The sequence below is a fragment of the Drosophila nasuta genome, chromosome 2R (assembly GCF_023558535.2).
Source record: "Drosophila nasuta strain 15112-1781.00 chromosome 2R, ASM2355853v1, whole genome shotgun sequence".
NCBI classification, from domain to species: domain Eukaryota; kingdom Metazoa; phylum Arthropoda; class Insecta; order Diptera; family Drosophilidae; genus Drosophila; species Drosophila nasuta.
The window spans coordinates 31,389,499-31,414,659 of record NC_083456.1 but is presented as its reverse complement, the minus strand read 5'-3'; the positions used below and the strand labels follow the sequence as shown (position 1 = coordinate 31,414,659).

Sequence of the window (25,161 nt, the reverse complement as noted above, 5' to 3'; positions counted from 1 at the left end):
TGGCAGCGCTTCTCTTAACATTAATTCGTTATTTCGTCAGATTTATCTGCTATTAAATGTTTACAATCTTACAGTTGCGTTGTTATTGCATAGAAAATGCAATTTTTACAAACAGACCCTATAGTTAAAATTGAAATATATTGGAAATAGTTCATGCCTTGCTGACTTGGCTAACTGTTAATAACAGTGCTGCAAATGTTATGTCAACTGCTGTTATGCGCGATGTTAAAGGCAATCAGCTGTTTACGCGCAGCGTTTTGAGTTCAGTTCAACGAAAACAGCTGAGTGTGAAAGTCGTCGTTCACGGCACAAAATATACACGATTGGCATTTGCAACAAAATTTTTTGTATAAACGTGAACAAAAAGGATATAAACGCGTCAGATAGTTAATAAACGGCCAAACCGCAAGTTCTTCAATCGCTCCAGCTAGTGCTCAGACCGTGTAAATAGTAAATGAACAATCAGCCAAAGTGCGTGTAGCAACAAAAACCAATAAACCAAAAAAAGAAGAAAAGGAAAGAAAAGAAAGAGAGCCCGCATCGCAACACACAATAAAAAAAGTAACACTTTTGATAGTTTAAACAAAATAGAAAACGAAATCGAAAACGCGTATGCACAATGACCAGTGTGATTATTATATAAATTGTTATACATTTTGTTGGCCAATTATGTTGTGGCCAAAAAATAAACAAAACCAACAAGAATAAGCGCAAAGTTGTTGTGTGCTTCATTAAATGCAAGAATAACTTCATAACTCAAGTGAAAACAAGTTAGTTTTGTGAGTGAGTTTTGTGTGTTGCCAACGGGGAATAAATTATCACCACACTATTAACGCACGCGGCTTTATAAATTTGCATTTATTAAGTTAACAATTGACAAAAGCGACGCGACAAACGACAGCTGAAGAGATCGCAACTGTTCTCGGCGACTGTTCTTGGTGACAGTTTTTGAACATTGCAAAAGCGAGGTTAGTTCTATTTATGTTATTTTGCGGTTGCCTATTGGAGTAAAATTGATCCAATTGGAACAACATATGCTAGTTTCCCAATTGGGCAAAGTTTACATTTTTATTAAATACTCATCATTACTATTGTCATTTTAGTGGGTGTTTTGGTTAGTTATGCAATTTAATGAAAGCAATCAACTAAAATAATTGCTTGCTCGCCTCTTATCACAAAGTTCTTCTGCTCGCTGCGGGCTACGCAACATGTGCAACGCATGTTCCACAAACAACTTTCTCTCTCTCTTCTTCTTGAGTGGCCCTTCATTTTTTTTTTTACTTGTGTCTGATTTTTGCTATTGTAAATGCAGCAGAGCAGTTCAATTCCGCCTTGCATCTCGCTCTCACGCACTCGAAGCACTCGAAACGCGTCGAACATATTTTTTTTTTCATTTTCAATGGCAAGCGCATTTTCATTGTGCCGATAAACAAAAAATGAGGACACAGAAGGTGCCTGAGATTGGGTTTGGAATTGGGATTGGAAATGTGTGCCTTCGGCTTTTGCCGCCTGCGTTGTCCTGGGCACTTGTATCCTGTTGCGCTGTTAACTTTTTCCCCATTTCCTGCAACTGTCGAACATCGAACGTTGCGTCGAAAGTCGTGCCTCTCTCTTCTCTTCTCTTTCTCTCCTCTTTCACATCAATGTCAGGCCAGTTGATTTCCTTGGTGCCACTAAATGAAATGAGCGACATCTGGCACAGACAGCGTCTCGCTGCTGCACCACGTTCATTCAGCTTACAGTTATGTCTAGAGCGGCAATTTAAAAAATTCAAGAAAAACCAACTACGAGAGTTTAACATGCAGCATGCTGTGCTACAAGCATACCCTGCACTTCGGTATAATAATAATTTGGCCTGTTTTTCTGAAGTTTGTGTTTTCATTTGAAATTCCTAAATTGAATTTTACATTTGCATTGTATTCAAAGATTATTTTACTGTTACTTTTGATGCTATAATTTAAAATGATACATTTTTTCATATTCCCTATATTTTATTTCAATATTTCAACATCCTTTTAATTTACTTTTAAATGGTTGGAAAAAAGAAGTATGCATAAAAAAGATTTATTAGTTCAGAAGAGATTCAGTACTTTTGTTGGTTATTGTTTTTGACTTATTTTATAAAATAGTACTGAAAATTATTTATTTAAATGTAAATGTTAATTATTCTACAAAATAATATAATAACTAAAAGAAGGGAGTGAAAAGATTCAGGACTTTGTTAGTTATGGTTTTTGATTTATTTTACGAAATTGTACTAAAGAGATTCAGAACTTTGTTAGTTTTTGTTTACGACTTAAATTTATAGCAATCGTTTAACTTTGCTTGATTCTAAAGTTTAACAATTTGTCTTTGTGCAAAAGAGATCATAAGGATCAACAACTTAAAATGCAAAATTTCTAGTTGCATATCTCTCATATGAAACTTTTACTGCATATAATATTTGATGAAGCTACTTAAGTGTCTAGACTTAAGCTAGTTAACTTAAATGTTAAGATAATGCAATTTTTAAGCTATAACTTTCATACTTTGAACACAAAAGATTGTAAAATGAAATTATTCCCTTCTATTAACTGTTGACCTTGCTTTTTACTCTCGAAGTCACAATTGAGGGTCAAATTGCAATCACGCGCATTGCTTTCTTTTTCGATGTCGACATGCCCGACTGCGTGCAGTGCAATGCAGGGTATCTACGAGTACAACAAAAACAAAAGCATTCCCAAAATGCAACTTGCATTGCAGTCAGACGATCTGTCTTTCCGTCTCTCTGTCTCTTCTCGTTGTCTCGTTGTCCGCGTCTCACTGTCTCGCTTGCTATTAAAAGCAAAAGTGAAAAATGCCACACAGCCGCAGGCAGCATTTGTGGCATTAACTCCAGCAACAACAGCAGCAGCAACAACAACAACGAACAGCAATAGCAACACTTCATATCAAGTGCGTTGTCGCTTCCTACTCGCCGCTGGGTGCGTTATGTGGCCAACAACCAACTGTATATACACAATACTTATGCATGCCTGTTTGTCTGTGTTGCATGTGTATGTGTATGTGTATGTGTGATTCAATTAAAAGCCAATCCAGTCCAAGTTGCCGCATTGCTGAAGAGAGCTGAGCCCAGGCCTCGTTTCGCTTTCGATGCTCTCGCTTCGTAAGTTGAAAATATTGCGAAAGAGTTTTTTTTTTTTTGTAGAGTTAGCCAAAGTCAAGCTGCACGCCCCACACATACATACATACACAGAGTCTCACACTCTTCAATACACGTACAGCCTACATATTTACATTGATTCGAATTCCATTGGCGGCGATTTCATAATCGCTTGCGCTGCGCTGCGCTGCCCGCGTTTGCTGCTTCCCCCAGTTTAAGTTAATTTTTGTTGTTGTTGCTGGCGCTTCTTCTTCGACTTTTATTGCATGGCATTTCTTGTCCGTTGCCTGTTGTTGTAGTGCTTAGTTTTGATTTTTTTCGGGCTTGAGCAACAACAACCACAAAAAGTTGTTTCAATGTTGGTAAACTTTCTCTTCACCACCTGCCAACAACAACCACAACAACAGCAGCAGCAGCAACAACAACAAGCAAGCAAAGCTCTGTGTTAAACTCGCGCGCGACTTGCGCGCGTTTTTTACTCGCACGCAAGCAGAGAGTGGCTCTGCAAGTGTGAGTGCGTGTGTGTGTGTGCAGCCATTTGTCATGTTGGTGTGTTTGATATGCGCGCTATGCTAGCAACAGCTACGCTGTTGATGATTGCGCGATTAGCAAATGTCGCGTATTCAAAACGCGTGCGCGCGAATTTCAACTTGAGCTACAATTTCATAATGATAATAATCAATAACATCATCATCGCCATGACATTTTTTTGTGTTATTACTGTAAATTCCGCAGGCAGCAGTTAAGTGCTGAACACAACCAACAAAAAAAAAGCAAAAATGTGTCATCGATACAAAACTTTGCAAATAGTATTTGAAATTGATCGACAAGAGTGTGTGAAAACATCGAATTTATTGCATCACTAATAAGTTGTAGCATACATATGTGCTAATTGGCGGTCGGACAGAGGCGGCAACTCTTGTGATATCGATAGACGGATTCGATCACCTTTCGAGCTCCGATACATCCAAGGCGAAGGCCAGGCCACAATAGCAAACAAAGAAGTACTGCCTGGCTGGGTGCACACATACACACATACATACATACATACATGTGTTCACACGCTTATGGCCATAAAAATAGCGCAATTAAATTGATGTTCGATCAAATCAGCTCAATGGCAAACAACAGCACACAGGAGGGGAACACTTAAATTGACTTTGTAATGCAAATATGAATACACACACTAACACACACCTGCTACACACACACAAGCACATACACAGCTGCTGCCATAAACATATTAAAGTTTATGGTTATTAGACCCGCATCAGCAGCCACAACGACTATGTTGACTCTCTTGGCTTATGCAAATCTTTGATTAAAGATAAGCACCGGGTTCGCTTTAAAGAGGTTGCACATCCCAAAAAAAAGAAAAACCTGTCGAATGTGTTTTCATGTTCAGGGTTCATCAAGTGCCAGCCAGCCAGTTAGCCATCCAAGCTAGCCAAGTTGTCTGTTGTCTTTGACTCAAACTGCTTTATACGCCACTTGCAATTGGCACTCCAAATTGCTGTTGACCGTCATGCATGCTGATGACTTGTTAATAGGTGTAAACGCTTAGGTAAGGCTGCGACTACCAAATGGACTTAGGCACGAACGCAAAACGCAACATTCCGCGCCCAAAAATCAACAACAACAACAACAGCAACAACGAATATGAAATGCAACTGAAAACGAGCGCAATTCGATTATCGTATATATTGGTGTACAGCAAATGGCATAATCAAGTTTCCAACTCAAGTGGCCAACTCTCCCTTCCCTGCGTCTTCTCTCCTGCTCTCTCTCTCCACCTCTTCTTTTAGCTCACGTACGCACCATATGAGCAGCCATGGTTCGCTGGTCTCTGCCACGCACGCACAGCGGATGCAATTGCAACGGACCACTGAGGAGCAGCCCCACCACCCTCCTCCGCCTCTTCGGCCATTTAGTCTAGTGTCTAGTGACTGCCAAGTTGTCTATGTCACATGAGTTTGCCGCATGTTTTATTGCCCCGCTGTTGCTGCCACCGCGTCGCGTCGCGTCGTCGTTTCATGTTGTTATTTGCATGGGCCAAACAGCAGACGACAGCGCTGTCAACGTCAGCGTTGCACGGTGGTGCAATATATTGAGGCTACGAATTTAAATATGCATACAATATTCTATTGTTTTTGTTATTTTGTTTTTGATTTTGGCTTCACTTTAAATTTCCATTTGCGCAAGCTATATATAATAAATATCTTCGTTTAATGTTTTAAATATATTAATTTATGTAAATTATTTATTTTCATTAAGAACATATTTTATCTACTAGTTACACCACTGTGCTTACTGCTGCTGCTTCTTCTTTTGTTGGCATGATGCACGTGTGTTAACGCACAGAGAGAAAGACAAATATTGAACTAATACTGACAATGAGTGGAAGAAGAAGCACTAAAAGAAATGGCTGCTGCTACCGAGATTGCAGAGCGAGAGCGAGAGCACTGCTTTACTCTTACTCTTCCTATTACTCTCTCTTTCCGTCTCCTTTTCACTCGCATCTAATGCAAGGCATGCATAATTCTATTAAGCAACTACACACGTTCTTCTTTGCATGGGAATGTATGTGTATGCTAGCCATGCGTGTGTGTGTGTGTGTGTTTGATTGTTTGTCTGTCTGTTTGTTTGGCTAGCTCTCAACGAGCGGCCTTTTACCAAAAGGTCTCGCAAATATTGCACAAACGCATAATGTTTGAACTACACTCGATGTTGGGCTTAGTAGTTGTAGTTGCTGCTGTTGTTTTAATTGTTATTGTGGTTGTTGTTCATGTTGTGGTTGCTGTTGCTGCTGTTGTTGTTGTGGTTGGTCTAGAGGCGCAGACAACATCAACATGGTGTTTATAAACAAACTCGTCGTCGTCGTCGTCGTTGTTGTCGATGCATTGAGCTGACCCTCACACTGGCTTTATAATCAAACTTCAAAGCCAAACAATTATTGTTGTTGGGCCTTGCCAATATTATGGCCAATATATTGGATATATTGTGTGTGTGTGTGTTTGGTGTTGAGCCTGGCGTGCACGTGCCACAAATTATTTAGCAAATTTTATGAAATTCCCTTGACTTTGATTTCATTAATTTCCTAATGAGCAGCATTTTCCGGCAAGCGGATATTGCACACAAGCAGATAAGGCTGTTATAATATTACGTATACGTACGGATGTACAAGCCACTTGGGGGTTGCCAAAGAAGTTGAAGGAGTAAACAAGGCAACGTTATTGATATACATTGATGGGTAATATATGGCATTAGTCTAGAAATTATTAATGATTATTCGTAATCAAAAGCATTTTATTGGAGCTTATTCTTGATTATTAATAATAGATTTATATTAATGGATTTACATTTTTTATAAATATATATTTATACTAAAATAGTTTTAGATTAATGACAACACTTCTTTTCAATGAATTTAATGTGCTTTCATTACATCATTTTGTTCATTAGAAAATGTCGAATTGATGGATCTGTGTATATTCTTATTCGGAAAACCGAATTGTTGCTCGTATATATTAAAAAGTCTAGTTGATTCCTAGAAAGTTGCGCGTCGAGTAATCACTTTGCTCGATTTATAGACAACTGATGACTCATCTCATCTGCGATTCTTCGTATTGCATGCGCTGTTTTTGTTTTCATCCCATCATTATACATATATGAATGTGTATTATGTATTATAATGTTTTTCCACCTATTCGCACTCTCGAATTTGTTTATGCTCAATTGGATGGGGAGCAGCTGGCACGACATAATCCTGGCAACTTTTCAACTAACCCACACATGGAATCAATTTTGCGTTAAAAGTGGCAAAAGTGATTGCTAAGGACACGAATTGGGGCGGTAGAGGTAGCGGTAGAGGTGGGAATGGTTAGCCTTTAATCCAGACGCAACCATGCAGCCGTGTAATATGAATGTGATTGGAAATTGAAATTGCATCCGGCAAACATCAGAGACTTGATGGCGTTGTCGACAACATCAATGGGTTTTTTTTGTGGTGCCCAATACCCTGGAGTGTAGCTAGGAGAGGTATGCCAGACTGAGTGTAGGAGCTATCAATAATTAAAAAAATTAAATAAAATTGAAAATTGTTTTATAATTTCAAAAATACTACCGTGATTTAGTATTTAGTACATTTAAAATGTTAAATGGAGAATAACAGCGATAGCCTCTGTAAAGTAACAGAAGTATTTCTTTTTTATGTTAACCAACACTGTGAAGAAATGTTATCGAAAGATCGATTTAGGAAAAGGCAACGTAAGAAGACGAAGTTTGGAAAGCTCTCTCTCTCTCTCTCGCTCGTTTATATTTATGTACTTAGTATAAAAGCAAAAGAGGAGTTTGTGCATTCTTCTTGGATAGGATTCCTATAGAAAACTTTTGTTATTCCAAATATTCCTGTGCAAGCTTTCTTCACTGTATTTCATTGGTTGCCATTATTTGTACATATTAATGACCGAACGCATAAACAAATTATGTGTTTTTAGTGGCCACAAATCAATGCACAAATATATTGCACTTAATTTTTAGTTGGCAGTTTGTCTCGCTGTCTCTCAGTTGTGTGCACCCATAAAATAGCATTTTATAACCTTTGGGCACATGGGCATAATTGTAGGGTATCTGATAGTATGTTATTATTAATGGCGCCGCTTTTTGTTGCGCTTTTTAACGGGGAAATTAAAATTCAAATTTAGAGAACTGAAGCCGGAGACAGACAGGCAACGAGCCGAACACTAACTCGACCACTTTGCGATGACAACAACAACGACAGAGACAACAACAACGATGATGATGATAATGATGATTGCGATGATAGAGGGGCAATGATGATGATAATGACGTGATGTTATGATGACGCTTCATAACGATGAGTGTGTGTGTGTTTAGGGGGGTGTGTGACTAGAAGGATGTCGAAATTGTTTGCGCATTTGAGTTTTTTGGGCTGTGATGCGAAAGAGAGAGAAGGAGAGGGGGCGAGCGATGTAACCGAGCATGAAGGCAGCTTTGGCTTAAAACTTTACTCAGCGTGATTGCGAATCGCGGCACCAGAAAATGGCCCCAAAACCCGCATCGCAATGGAACGCATTGCATTGCATGCTGGCTGAAATCCCAAGGCGTGCCTTGGATCACTTGGCCACGCGTGCCAGCCAGTTAGCCAGTTAACGTGGCTTAGACCTTGGCAAAGCGCATTTCAATTATGGTTTAGTTAATTGCTATTGCTGTTTTAACAAAGACTTTGGATATTTATTTTGTTGGTATCTCTAGTATCTAGTATCTATGTGCAGTCAGTGTTAATGGCCAATTAAGCCGCATTGCCAGCCAATTAACAACAACCTGACCTGTTCAAGCACAACACACAACTAAATGAAACAAGCAAACACTCCACGGAAGCGCCACTTGAATCTCTTTATGCATATAAATGCGAGTGCTCTCCAAGTACTAAAGATGTGCTTGCCATATTTATATTTATTTATGCTACGTAGGCAACTATCTTACAACACTGCCAACCAACACTGCTAGCAATTACAATCCCCCGTTCAAAGGCATGCCAACTCGCACTTAAAGGCATGCCAACTCGCACTTATAGGCATGCCAACGCGTGCACTTTAATACTCCAATATTGGCACAATGTATCGGCGGCTTTCTTGATGCGCAATTCGATCGCAGATTAGTTGAAGTACAAGTAAATTTAAACTATGGAATGAGGTAGTTATATTTTAGCATTATTGAGATCTTCTGATTGTTCAAATATTTTTAAATTCCTTTGATTTCGATAAATTTTAAAAATACAATTTCTCATATTAAATAGAATCTTGAAATTTGAGTTACTTTCAGTTATTTAAATTAGATTCCATTTGCATTTTTTGTTTTCGATAAATTAAAAACATAATTTTTAAAATGATCATCTTAAATATTAAAATTAAATTTTAAAATTTCAGTTCTTTAAATAAGATTTCAAATACGTTTAAATTTATTTTCCCTCAGTTTAAAAAGTAAAATTGAATGATATCATCTTAAATCTTAAAGATCTTCAAATTTGAGTTTCAAATACTACTAAATTCCTTTAATAATATCATCATTAATATGATCTTCAAATTTGAGTTACTTTCGTTTATTTAAATTAGATTTTAAATACGTTTCAAATTCTTTGATTTCCCTTAATTCGAAAAGTAAAATTGAATAATATCATCTTAAATAGAATCTTCTTCTTAAATTAGTTTCAAATACTACCTAATTCCTTTAATAATATAATCTTTAATGTGATCTTCAAATTTGAATTACTTTCGCTATTTAAATTAGATTAAAATATTTTTAAGTTCCTTAGTTTTCGATAAATTTTAAAAAGGAACTTTAATAATATCATCTTAAATAGGATCTCCGAATTTGAGTTACTTTCAGTTATTTAAATTAGATTTTAAATACGTTTAAATTTCTTCATTTTCACTTAATTAGAAAATTAAAATTGAATAATATCATCTTTAATATGATCATTAAATTTGAGTTACATTTGGTTATTTAAATTAGATTAAAATACTTTAAAGTTCCTTAGTTTTCGATAAATTCTAAAAATGAACTTTAATAATATCATCTTAAATAGGATCTACACTTGATTTGAGTTACTTTTAGTTATTTAAATAAGCTTCCAATATATTTGCATTCCTTTGTTTTCGATAAATGGGAAACAAAAACTTTCCTATCACTTAATTGCGTCCTTGAAGTAAAACATAATTTTTAGAAATTTAAGTTTCATTGAACTCGCTTTCTGTTATCAAAAACAGTGCCAGAATATATTTGAATTTTGTTATTAAATTTCTTTGTTTTTGCTTAATAAAGAATCTATAATTTGCTAGCAGTTAATTCAAACATTTCATTAATAAAATGTCCGTAATTGTATATCACATCTTGACTGCGCTCATAAATAATCTCATTGAAATAATGCGACACGTGAAACTACAAAAATTAAACCAGTCTTGCAGATTGCTGAATTTTAAAATTTATAAATCTGAAATAAATTTTGGTTTGAAACGCGGCTAATTCTTTAGAAATTTGGCAACATGTTTTACCCATAAAAAAGACACAGAGAAACTGTTGAAGATGCTCGGGAATTGAATGAAACCGAAATGCTAAACGATCGATCCGCGATCGCTTCACACACACGATCACCAAAGATCGTTATTTCGATCGTTTTGTGACCCATTTTGTTGGTGTTTTTTGGCAAAAAGGGCAAAGCGTTGAGCGACACTGACGAAAAACTTTCTATTTCATTGCGATTGGTTCCGGTTTTAGTTTTTTTTTGTATTTGTTGGTTAACTTGGAAATGAAGACGATCTGAATCTGAACAAATCAAACAGAAAACATAAAAACCCAAAACTGAAAACCAAATCAATAAATGGTCAACGCTTTTGGGTCAATGTCAGAGCGATTGCTTTGGTCCACTCAACATCAAGTTGACGACAATGATGTTGTTGATGATGTTCATGATGATGATGTGATATCTTCATCGCCCATTAACACGGCCTTTACAACAATTTGAATACCCCACAACCAAACACGAGGCACACGTGGACTCAACCAGCATCATCATCTTAATTTTATTTTCGGGTGGCTCTTTTACAACTTGAATGTATTTTAATTGGAAATTTCAAGACTTGTTTAACTTCAATATCAAAAAACGACGCCTCAATCTTTTGATGTGTTGTGGGGGCTTTGATTTTGGTCTTGAGCTCTTTTTTTTTCCTTTTTTATTTTGTTTTTTGTTTTGTTTGACTTTACAGTTTTGTGTGCGGCGCTCAAAGTTTTTCCTGGCGTGCCACGCTTTGGCTTTGATTGCATACAAATTAGCGTTATTCGCATTTTTGGTAGAAAGTAAAACTGTTTTTTTTATTTTTGTATTTCTTTTTTTTCGTTATATTGAATTTATTTATTTGCCCGCTCTTGTTGGCGTTGCCGTTGTCATTTAGCGACAACTTTTACTTTTTTCAGTAACTTGTAAATTACACAGTCCCAAAAAAAATCCAAAACAAAACAAGAGCAAAAGAGATCGTCTAGCTAATACCCTAGGCAGATATTCTCAGTCACAGTTTGATCAAGATTTTAGTAGTATAGAAAGTTGAGATTGTAAAATGTATTATTTAAATCTTTAATAGTTCTCCAAAAACTTTCTTCACTCTCCAGTAAGCAAACCCTCTACACATGTCTTTTACAGGGTATTCGTAATGAGTTTCTTTCAGTTATTAAGTAGTTTTTTTGTGCTCTGCTCGTATCACGGACTCGTTTAATGTCTAGCTTAATCTTCTTTACAATCATGTTTAATGCATCCCGCACTGAACCAGTTACTGAGTGGAACCATAAATCCAATAGACTCTTTTATTTATCTAGTTAAGGGGAAAGCTGCCAACAACTGTAGAAGAAGCGACAGCAATTGGCAATTTTTGGGCTAATCTATAGCAGCGAGTACCTGTTCTCTAATTCACATTTCATCACGTATACGCAGAGTGTGGCATTGACATTGTTTATTATCTAACTCCATATGTTGTAGTTGTTCCATAGAAAAGTAGAACACAAGCTGTTGAATATAGCACAACTTTCCCACTATCGAAATATAGAATTTGATTCTCATGCACATCCAGATTGCAACATGAAATTCTCCCCCCAAATGAGACTTCCATCAATCTGCCATCAATCAGCAATGTGGCGCCAAATCGAAACCAATTATTATTGATTCTACATGCAGTTGGTCTGTATCAAAAAATAAATAAATACGTACGTCTGTCTGTTGCCTTATCAGGCGACCACACGAAATAGATATGCGACGATGTGTGTGAGGAATTATAAAAACAACATTGAAGCACACGACTTTTTCGTTTCCATGACTAATACCACGACTTCGAACCTTGTTCTAGCTGTAAAAATTATGGAAAAAACAGATGATATACTCTAATTATATTAATTTATAAAGCAAACAAATACTATATATATTCAATATAAATAAATGACGTATTAAAATCCCCTTCACTGCATTTTGTAGAAGAATACTGAAGTTATATAAAACCTTATCGATGTTAAGAATTTTGCACATAATAAAAACTATTGTTCAATGAAATTGCTTGTTTCCACGCAAAGCAAACAAATTTTGATAATTTGTATGGGAATTTACAGGCAGTGATCATTTTATTGTATTGTAAATGAGTTATTAAAATATTTGTCATAAAATATTTCCTTTCCCCTCTTACATTTTTAATTGCATTTGCTTTTTTGTTTCCCTCTCCATGTTTCAGTCTAATGCCCTTTTCACTGTTCCGTTTCCTAGTGTTTAAAATTTTTATGTTTTGCGTTCCACTTTAACTCATTTAACTGTTCCTTTTCACTGTTTCAGTCTAATGCCCTTTTCAGTTTCTTTTATATTTTTAAGTGTTTTACATTTATTTGTTTTGCGTTCCATTTTCACTGTCCCAATCGATTGCTCATTTAACTGTTTCTTCTCACTGTTTCAATATAATACATTTTCATTGTTCCGTTTGTATTTCATAGGTAAATTTATTTGTTTTGCGTTCCATTTTCACTGTCCCAGTCGGTTGCTCATTTAACTGTTCCTTCTCACTGCTTCAGTCTAATGCCCTTTTTAACTGTTCCGCTTCCTAGTGTCTTAAATTTATATATTTTGCATTCCATTTTCACTGTGTCAATTTTATGGCCATTTAACTGTTTCTTCTCACTGTTTCAATATAATGCATTTTTCATTGTTCCGTTTGTATTTCATAGAATAATTTATTTGTTTTACGTTCCTTTTTCACTGTCCCAATCGATTGCTTATTTAACTGTTCTTTCTCACTGTTTCAGTCTAATGCCCTTTTCACTGTTACGTTTAAAGTCTCTCTTTTGCGTTCCATTTTCACTGTCCCAATCGATTGCTCATTTAACTGCTCCATTTACTCTGTATCCTTCCCTTTTCTATTCAGCCTATTTCAAAGTTCATTAGCCTCTGTTTCCTCATTGTACTTAGGTAGATAGATAGACTCCTTTCCCTTTCCCATTTCGTTCCAGCATCTATTTTCCCTCCCCTCTCCGCGCTTTGTCGCTAAATACGTTAAAGGAAATTTGCATTTTTATGGAAACGCAGAAATTATGCGCATGATTGGTTCAATTAATGCGCGTACATGATGTTCGCCACGCCCACTCAATACGCCCACTTGGCGCCTCACTTTGTCCACGCCATGTTATAAATTAATTGTGCATGCTTTGGAATTAATATGTGGGGCGCGTGTTTTTTTCTTGGCACAATATTTTCTTTCCTACAAGTACAACACGAATTGTTTTAATTTTCCAGCACTTGCTTAGCGAATTTGTTTATAATGTACCATAAACAGATGGAAACAACTTTTCGGACGTCTTGAGGCAATGAATGTGCAAAAATTTCGTATCGAATCAAATCAAAACAATAACAAATCATCTCGCATGTGTTAATTGCTTGAAATTATTTGCTTTGACCTTTGGACGCTAAACTAAATATGGCCTTAAACACAAATTTTTTCGCTGACGAAAAATGAATTTTGCACGAACTGCAGGTGAACTATTTTTAAAGATTACAGATTACGTTAATCAAGTGGAAATTGCACAACGAAAAGCCAGTTTTCCTCCAAAAAATACACAAAATACGCAGTTAAACAAAAATATACAACAACAAAAAATTCTTCGTTCCGTTGCAATTAACAGTCGAATGTTAATTGTCTTAGTTGATCAAAACAGCATGAAGCCAAATAAAATTGGGGAAAATTTCGCGGAAAGCCAGAAATTATAATGAACATAAATCTCATTTGGGGAATGAGCTGTCATCAATGTTGTTGATGAGTCAGTCAGCTGAAGCTTTAGCTGTCTGTTGCCTTCCTGGTAGCATGACAATTGCAACGCTTGCCACTTGTTGGGCATATTAATGAGTAGCTGCCACAGCTACTGTTGCTGTTGCTGTTGTCAAAGGGAAAGCGTTTATTTCGCAGAATTTTAAAGAGACCAATATTCGGTTCGTTCGCTTCGTTCGTTTGTTTGTCTCCCCCATGGGAGGCAGAGCAGCCTTGTACATCTGTTAGCCCCCATTCAAGCGGCATAACAATGCCAGCAATTGGTCTTGCCTCCTGCTCTCGTTCTGTGGTCGGTTTATACCCTCGATGCATTTCAAATGGCCAACACGGGGTGTAATAGTTGTGTGGCAATGTTTGAGATGGGATCTAGGCATCTACGACACTCTAATGAACGCTAACGTTCTTTTCACTTAATGGTCACTATGTATTTAGTAGGGAAATTCACTTAGCGGCGTCCTGAACTCGCTTAAGGGTCACTAAAACAAAGAAAATAATGGGAAAGTTTAATAAATTTGCTAAAGTACTAGGCATTTACGACACTGTAATGAACACCAACGTTCTTTTCACTTAAGGGCCACTACATAAAAGTACGAAAATTCACTTAGCAGCATGCTCTAGACGCTTAACAGCCACAATAACAAATTTAAATAATGAAAAAGTTTAGAAAATGCAATAAGATGCTGTTGTTTCTGCTTCTCATCTCATGTTTTAGCGGTCCCAGTTGTGGCCGTTAAGTGAGATATGGCTGTATACATATTCAGACCCTATATTGATTTACCGTCATGCTTCAGTCTGTCGATTCAATTAATATAAATCAAAGAATGCTATTGGCATACGACATCAAACAATTAAGATAAATCAAAACAATAAAAATGTGGGAAATGCACATTTTATTATTGAATTGTACATTTTAAATTATAAACTATATAAATTGATAAAAGTAATCGAAATGTGGGAAATGCACAATTTAATTTAGAGTTCTACATTTTAAAACGAATTGATAACATACTAAAAATGTGGGAAATGCACAGTCTATTAAAGTAAATCATAAATTTTTGAAGAAGTTGCTAAAAAGATATCAATCTAATCAAGCATTCGTTGTGGGGAAAAAAATCCCACTAAAAGAAAACCCAATCACAGAGAAGACCTCAAATTTCGATTGCTCGCTTTTGAACTATAAAACTTGCATTCACAGGGTAACTCATAGTCTATCACATTCAAGTGTTTCACTGCTCTGCTTTTGGCCTGCTTGCGGCGCTTTGTTTCTGCTGCTCTTTAGTTCTTTTTTTCTTCTTCTTTTTTTTTTGACCGGCCTTTGTTTACGCCTGCTGCCATCACGGTCTCGCCTGCTGAAGTTCTCCCTGCTCGCCGCTCTTCTCTCTATCTCTCTCTTTTGCCCATTCACCCACTTGGGGGGCTGCTTGGTGGTAAGGTTGAGGTCGAGCGCAACATCCGTTTGGCGAGTACTTTTCAAATGTAAACCAGAAGCAACAAAAAACAACATGCAAAACAATGCGAAACACACACAGTTTTGATGTTCTGCTTCTTTCTTCTTCCATCTGCCATCGCTAAGTTTAAACATTTCGCCATTAAATAGTTGATGTTGTTTTCCTTTAGTTCCAGCGGCGCCTTATACTATATAAAATGTGTGTAATGCGAGCGTAAACAAAACCAAAATAAAAATTCGAAATGAAAATAGGAAAAACTATATTCGTAATTTTGTATGTTGATTTGCATTTTCCCTTTCCCTTTCTCTTTCCGCGTGCCGTCGGCAATTTGTAGCTTGTCAATGCTTTAATACTCTAAACTTGATGATCTTTTAAGAGCAACAATAATAACGAAACAGCAGAAACAACAATAGCAATCGCATTTGCAACAATAGACAGAACAGCAAGTAGCAAATGAAAATATTATTGTTGGTTTTTCCTCATGCAATTTTCCAGTATTTTGCAGCTCTTAATTATGTGCAGGAAATGGAAATTAGTAGACGCTTTTTTATTATTCTTTTTATTGAATGCGGATTGTACTTGGCATCTAGCTTAATGTTGTAATAGAAAAATGAGATCATAGGTTCAAGATACTCAATAAAAAATTTTTAGGTTTATTGATGAGTGATCATTTTGCATCAATGAATTCGCTTTCTCATTAAAAACACATTTCCAATTCAGATTTCATTTCTATCTATATTAAGCTTTCATTTCCTTTGCTCATTTAGTATTCATTGCAGTGCTTAGTGAACTCCCTTATTAAATCACTCTGATCGAATGCAATTCATTAATATTTTAGTAGAACAAATTGATGATGATGAATTGCCATGCGAAGTTTACAAAACTTTTAAGCAAATAACTTTACATGAAGTCAACTCTTTAAAATGCTGTGTGTTCAGAGACGGGAAATGAACTGATGAATGACTTTGGAATACAAAGCGTCAAAGATTCCAATCGTCAGTTGTGTGACAGTATGTAAATATTTGATCTGTGTGACGCTAAGTACATATAACATATAAGACCCAGCCAGTTTGTATAATATATGCATTGCGAATTCTCTTGAAAGTGTTTATTACTTCAACAAAAGTCCCCCAGAAATAACCAAAAAAACAAGTAAGAAAGTTACAGTCGAGTGTGCTCGACTGTGAGATACCCGCTACCCATTTTTAATAAGGGCAAAATATTGCGGTATTATTTTCCAAATATACCGAAAATACTAAAAAAAATACTAAAAATATACCGAATGGTATGTTTGGTATATCGATACTGCACACCATTCAAAATATACCATAGACGGCACAATGTACCAGATTGTCGGCCAAAGCAACTTAGAGCCCTAGTAGATAGGCGTTTTTGCCCATACAAAAGTATTTCTTTAATAACTTCCACAATTTTTATCTGATCGCAACCAAATTTTCAGGAATCATAACTACTATAATAATTATTGTATATACCAAAATTCGCAACTCTAGCTTTAAATTTACGCTTGTTATTCGATTTTTTTGATTTGCGGGGGCGGAAGTGGGCGTGGCAAAAATTTGAAACAAACTTGATCTGCGTGCAAACATAACAAATGCTGTCGAAAAAAAATTATAACTCTATCTCTTATAGTCTCTGAGATCTAGGTGTTCATACGGACAGACGGACAGACGGACAGACGGACAGACACACAGACGGACAGACGGACAGACGGACATGGCTATATCGTCTCGGCTGTTGACGCTGATCAAGAATATATATACTTTATAGGGTCGGAGATGCCTCCTTCTACCAGTTACATACATTTCCTGCCGGCACAAAGTTATAATACCCTTCTACCCTATGGGTAGCGGGTATAAAAAATCGAAGGGCAAAGTATGGAATACGAATTAGATAATCGAAGGTAATAGAATTAATGCGACCTTAACAATCTGAAAACTGAATTCATCTTGAAATTCCACACTTTATATTAAAAGTTTTGCCTATTATTACATTGTGTAATATTTTAAAGTTTGTTTAAACTTTGCCTCATCGCAATCGAAACTAATTGCAATTGTGTTTTTGTGAAAAATCGAATAGCAAGTGATCTATTACAGTCCATTCATTGGAACTCATCGGGATTCAAGTGTATTTCACACTGTTTATACTTAATTTTCTCATGTGAGTTTCATAAAATATAGTATGCCAATGTTTTTGGGATTCTTTTGTTTCGATGCAAATGGATTTCATTTTTAACAAATTATATTTCTAGCTAGGCACTTAAATATTTCAGTTTTACATTGTGTGCTCACTGACAATGGTTTGAATACAAAAAAAAATATGTATTTCCAGATTTACTTGGGATACTCCCAATATAGATTCTATGTGAACATAACTTGTTCACGTCAATATTATCGTGATCTTGATCTACTCTTTCATCCCTGGCCTTTTTCAGGGGCCCCTCGGTGTGTGCTTGACTTCGTTGCCATAATAAAAATGTGTATATTGAATCCCGAAAAGTTTCGAGCGGCAGTAACGGGGGCAATTACAATGAATTTCATTTTAGCCACAGCAAATAAAAAAAAAAAGAGCAACGTTTACAGTGTCAGTTCAAAATGGGGATCGTTGTTTATCCAGAGCACTTTTTTACGATCGATACAGACGCTCTGCTGCCCCTCGCCGCGACACCCTTCCCTCTTCCTTCCTCGTGCAACCCCAAAATTCGTAAACTCTTCTACTCTATGAAAATAATGTAGACTGGCCATGATTGTTGTGAATAGGCAAAGCAATGTGTAACGCTTGAAAAGTAAAGATTTCTGTGCTTCTTTTACTTGAATAGCCATATTTTATTCTAAGTTTAACTCCACTTTAAGTCTTAAGAGCTATTCGTTTATAGTACCTCACTTAAGGGCCTCAATTGGGACGAAAAGTATATGCCGATTAGTGAATAAAATATAAGAAATGAAATTTACCTCATTATTTCTATATTTTCTTTACTTTCACTTCAAACTTTTGTCTTAATAAGCAAAGCAATGTGGTGAGCTTGAGAAGTAAAGATTTTTATTCATCTTTTACTTTAATAGCATATTCTTTTTGTAATATTTTATTCGAAATTTAACTCCAATTTAACTTAAGAGCTATGCGTTTATAATACCTCACATAAGGGCCTCAATTGGGATGAAAAGTATATGCCGCTAAGCGAAAAAAAACTAGAGGAAACTTATGTATATCATTACTTTTGCAGTTTCTATATAACATATTCACACTTTTGTCTTAAGAAGAAAAGTTTGCTATACTTTTACATTATTAACAACCTTTGATTCTAAGTTTAACTCAATTTTAAGTCTTAAGAGCTGTGCGTTAACAATACCTCACTTAAGGGCCTCAACTGAGATGCAAAAAAATATAGAAAAGAAGCTAGATAAAGCAACCCACATTATTTTTTTCTGAAGTTTTCTATGGTTTTGCATTAAAGATTATTCCTGTATGCGACCGTTAAGACACAGTAAAGTGTGGCCGTTAAGCGACGCTGCCCTTAAGCGAGAGAAAGCGTATTCAATCTTCTGGTATCTTAAAAGATAATTACAGAGTGGCGTTGAATTTATATTTATTACATATGTGCATACGCTGGTGCATAAACAATGCTCACAGGATGGCTCGACCCCACAGCTGGCTGTTATGGCCAAAGGCTTCAGGTTACAACAGAAAGCCGAAACATGGCTCGTTGTTCCTCGAGTGCTCTGCTCTGCTTGAAGTGCAGCACCAAACATATTTATATACGTACGCATATATTTTATGAGACGGGGCGATAAGCAACGGCACTTGGAGCAGCACATAACTCAAACTCAGACAGAGCAACAGATGCCGATGTCGATGTCGATGCCGATGCCGGGGCAGATGCCACCAATTGCAATTGCAAGTCTCAGACGATGATGCAGTCAGAGTTGCAGTTGCAGTTGAAAACTCAGACACACATTTCAATATACATATTTATGGCGCCTGGCCAAAGAGAGAGAGAAGGATGGATTCGTGTATGCGGAGCACGTTGCTAGACGACGATCGTTCAGCCAGATTCCAACTGCCAAGTGCGAAGTGCCAAGCAATGGCATCGCCTGGCTTAATTAAGCCGGGGACAGCAGCAAAGCAAACTGAGAGCTTAAGGCAGGCGTAGGCATGCGGATGTACTGCGAGTAGGCGCACATCTCTCAGCCTCTGTCTCTGCCTCTGCGTTTTGGCTGGCTTATGGCCATCAATCAGTGGGCAGGGCAACAGGAAAGCCAACTGGGGAATTGGGGAAGTCAGAGGAGACGCACAATGATTGCCCAAGGACGCGATCAAATCCGCTTAGTGTAATAACAAGCAGAGCAAGTTACAGCCGTTGCCCTCCTGCTTTTGCTACCCTCGCTCAAGTGGGGTATATAGGTTCATTTGGCAAAACTGTTAACTGCGGTGTCTCGCGTGGGTAGCAACAGCTTGCACAAAGTGTCTTCGGCAGGGTATTTAAATGAATGGCAATAACAATTATATGCGTGTGCATAATGGCCAAGCTATTAACTGCCGTTGGTAACAAAGCTGCTGCTGCGTATCAACGCTTTGGAACAGCTGAACTTAATATGCAAGCTGTTTTAAAATAAATTTAATAATTTAATTTCGTATCTTGGCACGTCATTGTAATCCATTTAAATATTTCTCAGGCTTTTATCCTTAATGGCCGCACTTAATAAAAACGCATTCAATTTACACTTTCAAACAAGCTAACGACATTATAATCGATAGCAACATCAGTGTTGTAACAGGCAGCTTTAGAGCGTGAGGCTAGATCATTTGTATTTCGTTAGAACTCTATCGATTATCGATTGTCACAGCTTACAGCAGGCGCGCCATTTTGAGTCAAATGTCAAAGCTGCTGCTGTGAAAATAGAGAACAAACTACTGCAGGGTATCTAATTGTCGAACAGATACAGTTGTCAGGCATCTTCTAACCATATTCTGGGCTTTGTTTTGCGTCTTTTATATTTGCTGTTGTTGTTGTTCTTGCCATCAATCGGCTTTTGGGGTCGCTCGTTATCGTCGCCTCCCCACGTCTGAAATGTGTCAACGGCAATCGATAAACTTTGTTATTTTAGTTGTTAATTTTGCTGCTGCTGATGCTGCCTTTGAGCGGCGTTAATGCCCAACGATTATGTTAAGCGTGTGGCAAGTTGACCTGCCTCCTGTAAAGAATATATGTATATTTATTGTAATTGGAAATCAACAAAACTGACGTCGATTTTATGTTCTCTCCTCCTTTCGGTTTAGCTAGCTGCCAGCCATAGTTGCATTTGGTAAAGAGCTCTGGACGAGCAGATTGCGTGGAGCTGCGGCAGCCAAGATGATTGGACGTCTGTTTCGTGCCCATGGCGAATTCTGCGCCTCACATCCCTGGGAGGTCATTGTCGCCCTGCTCACCATCACCGCCTGCATGCTAACCGTCGACAAGACCAGCACACTGGACGCAGCGGCGGCCACCGCAACAACAACAGCAACAGTCTCAGCCACAGCAACAGCTGGGGTGCCCAATGGGCCAGCTGCGCCGCCCATTATGGCCCCGCCATCGGCCACATCGAGTCGCCATAGACCCTGCCATGGCTGGAGTCAATCCTGTGATGGTCTCGAGGCGGAATACAATGCCGCCGATGTGATCCTTATGACGATAGTGCGCTGCACGGCGGTGCTCTATTGTTACTATCAATTCTGCAGTCTGCATCGCCTGGGCTCGAAATATGTGCTAGGTAAGTTTCCCACTCGCTTTCTGGAGAGGATTACGTCATGCGTGGAGTGGAGTGGAGTACAGAGTAGAGAAGACGCGTGTGTTGATTCAATTGATTAGCTGCGTGCGATGAAGAATATGCTTTGTTTACCTGCTGGCCAGCGCAAATCCAAAACTCTATCTATGGTCAATGCTGTGTCCGCCATGTGCTCCATTGTTTGGCCAGTCGCTAGCTCGTTGGCATTTCTCACAGCCTCTCTAAACGATATGACCTCTGTTGCTAATTGGACTTGGTAGCAACAACTATCTCGACTCGCTTTCAATTATCAATTCAATCTTTATCTCTCTCTCTCTCTCTCTCTTCCTTTTTTTTTGTAGGCATTGCCGGTCTCTTTACAGTCTTCTCCAGCTTCATATTCACCACAGCTATCATCAAGTTTCTGGGCAGCGACATCTCGGATCTCAAGTGAGTTATACTGTCAAGCAGCCAACAATTCACACTTTCAGTTAATTGGCATCAGATTTTCCAATCAGCCGTCACATTTTTTTCTAAATTTATTCGCCTTTACACACCTTCAACTATTTCCAGCCCTACCTTAATGTGACTTCTGCAACAAAGCTAATTATTAAACATACAATATATATTTAGCCGGACGTTAAAACAAATATTTAACTGGAAGCCGCACATTATTCTTTACATAATTAAATTCCTTATCTCCAAGAATGTATTATTATCTTTGACAATTCTTTGACCTCGTCGACTGACTGATTATCAAAATAATCAATGGACAGGCCAAATATTAAGAGCTGCATAGTGCAATAAGAAAGGGATTCTTCAAAGTTCCTACTCTATTAAATTCGCTATGCAGAGGAAGTGCAGTTTTGTTGTAGCTCTTAGCTTTTGTGTGCACACTCAATCAAATCTTTGTAGAGTGGAATTCTATTGTAGCACTTAGCTTTTCTTTGAGCACAATTGGGCAATAATTTGAAATTTAATGGCGGAAGAGATTGTTATTATAGATAATACAGTAAAGCATCGATAAGGGGGGGGAAAATACATAAATATAAAATAATTAAATTAATGCAAATTTAAAAACATTTGTTATTTTAACCTACTTTCTTCTTTTGGCAGAGATGCGCTCTTCTTTCTGCTGCTGGTCATCGATCTGTCCAATTCTGGCCGCCTCGCTCAACTGGCGCTCTCAGGCAGCAGCCAAGCGGAGGTCACACAGAACATAGCTCGTGGCTTGGGAGCTGCTTGGACCAGCCATTTCGCTGGACACCATTGTGGAGGCGTTGCTGGTGGGCGTGGGCACATTGTCAGGTGTGCAGCGCCTTGAGGTGCTCTGCATGTTTGCCGTGCTCTCGGTGCTGGTCAATTATGTGGTCTTTATGACCTTCTATCCCGCCTGTTTGTCATTGATCTTTGATCTGTCACGCAATGGCGTCGATATGTCTGTAGTGCGTGAACGTGCCAAGGGATCGTTGCTGCTCAAATCGCTGACCGAGGAGGAGCAGAAAGCGAATCCAGTGCTGCAGCGTGTTAAGCTGATCATGACCACAGGTCTGATGATTGTGCACATCTATAGTCGGGTTGTGTTCACCAGCAGCGATTACGATGCGGTGGATAAAACTTTGTCGCCCACGCTGAATCTCAATGTGAACAACAATCGCACCGAGTCGGGCGAAATCACCGACATCATCATCAAGTAGGTTGACTATTAATGCGAAGCGACACCAAGTGGCTTTCTTTAACACTTGCTTTCTCTTCCAGATGGCTGACAATGAGCGCTGATCACATTGTCATCTCCATTGTGCTGATTGCGTTGGTGGTCAAATTCATCTGCTTCGATCAACGCGATCCGCTGCAGGATCAACTTCGTCAAGCCACCCTGGCCAAGGCCTCGCAGACCACACCGCAACCCGAGGAGGAGAAGGAACAGCCACAGCCACAACAGTTGGCCATCAAGGCGCCACCTCGCTTGCCGCTTTTCAGCATCGAGGAGCAGCAGGTGAGCAACGTGGCAACACAGACAGATGGTCAGGCGATCGTGCGACAACGCGTCGAGCTGCCCAAGCGTCCGCCACGTCCACTCCAGGAATGCCTGCAACTGCTGAATGCCACCGATGAAACGGATCATGTATTGACTGGTCCTCAGGCATTAACTGACGAGGAAATCGTGGCCATTGTCAACGCTGGCGGCACTCATTGTCCGCTGTACAAGATCGAGTCGGTGCTAGATGATCCCGAGCGTGGCATTCGCCTGCGTCGTCAGATCATTGCCTCACGTGCCAAGGTGCGTTTAGGTTCGTTGGAGTCGCTGCCTTATCAGCACTTTGACTACCGCAAGGTGATGAACGCCTGCTGCGAGAATGTCCTCGGCTATGTGCCCATTCCTGTGGGTTATGCTGGTCCGTTGCTGCTGGACGGAGTCAGCTACTATGTCCCGATGGCCACCACTGAAGGTGCGCTGGTGGCATCCACCAATCGCGGATGCAAAGCGTTGTCGGTTCGAGGTGTGCGCTCTGTTGTCGAGGATGTGGGCATGACGCGGGCGCCATGTGTGCGCTTCCCCAGCGTGGCACGCGCCTCCGAGGCCAAGCTGTGGATCGAACACGAGACAAACTACAAGCTCATCAAGGAGGAGTTTGATTCCACATCTCGTTTCGGACGCCTCAAGGATTGTCACATTGCCATGGACGGACCACAGTTGTACATTCGCTTTGTGGCACTCACTGGCGATGCCATGGGCATGAACATGGTGTCCAAGGGTGCGGAGATGGCGCTGCGATGCATCAAGCGACAGTTTCCCGACATGCAAATCATTTCGCTGAGCGGCAACTTTTGCTGCGACAAGAAACCCGCTGCCATCAATTGGATCAAGGGACGTGGCAAGCGTGTGGTCACCGAATGCACCATTCCAGCGGCCACGTTGCGCAGCGTACTCAAAACGGATGCCAAGACTCTTGTGGAGTGCAATAAACTGAAGAATATGGGCGGAAGTGCAATGGCCGGAAGCATTGGTGGAAATAATGCGCATGCTGCGAATATGGTGACAGCTGTGTTTTTGGCCACCGGACAGGATCCCGCACAGAATGTCACATCGAGCAATTGCTCGACGGCCATGGAGTGCTGGACAGAGAACAGCGAAGATTTGTACATGACCTGCACGATGCCCTCGCTGGAGGTGGGCACCGTTGGAGGCGGCACTGGGCTGCCGGGTCAAGGTGCCTGCCTCGATATGCTGGGCGTCCGAGGCGCCCATGCAAGCAATCCCGGCGACAATGCCAAGAAGCTGGCGCAAATCGTCTGCGCCACAGTCATGGCTGGCGAACTGAGCCTGATGGCTGCGCTGGTCAACAGCGATCTAGTCAAGAGTCACATGCGTCACAATCGGTGAGTGGCGATTGCTATTTAATTTGGTTATTTTCCAAGCTAATTCGTATCCTTCTTTAGGTCTTCCATTGCGGTGAGCAGCGTCAATAATCCGCTCAACGTGAGCGTCTCCAGTTGCAGCACAATCAGCTAAAACCTGTGGACGGGACAAATCACCATTCACCTCCTCTGTATATAGGCTTAGGTTGCGCTTTAAATTCTAATGTGTTCAATGCTTAATTTGTAATTGTAATAGAGAGAAGAGAGCCGAGAGTAACCAGTAACTGTAATTATTATAATTTGTAATTAATCCACTTGGCCACTTGGCAGCAGCCTTTGTAATTGTTGTTATCAACTTAGTAGTTCTTTCTCTAGCCTGGGATTTTCATTGTTGTTAGCAATTTCCACAAAATACTAGTTAAATACGTTTATAAGCAAATGATGATCGATGACGATGACGATGATGATAATGATGATGATGAGCCTATTTTTTCTACAAAAACATATTTCTAGTGCAAGCGACGAAACTTGTAAAAAGTATTCCTTAAGCGAATTAGTTATAGTGATTAAAGTATATATACTTA

At 38.9% G+C, this 25,161-nt stretch overlaps 1 protein-coding gene across 1 annotated transcript; it reads left to right on the top strand.

Annotated features, from left to right (window-relative positions):
• Positions 1–277: 277 nt before the first annotated feature.
• LOC132784566 (3-hydroxy-3-methylglutaryl-coenzyme A reductase) lies at positions 278–25,161 on the top strand. The gene is given in 7 exon segments (XM_060790251.1): positions 278–968; positions 20,751–21,223; positions 21,580–21,667; positions 22,334–22,451; positions 22,453–22,910; positions 22,976–24,598; positions 24,659–25,161. Coding segments are annotated over 6 exon segments (2,760 nt in total). The 5' UTR covers positions 278–968; positions 20,751–20,823; the 3' UTR covers positions 24,732–25,161.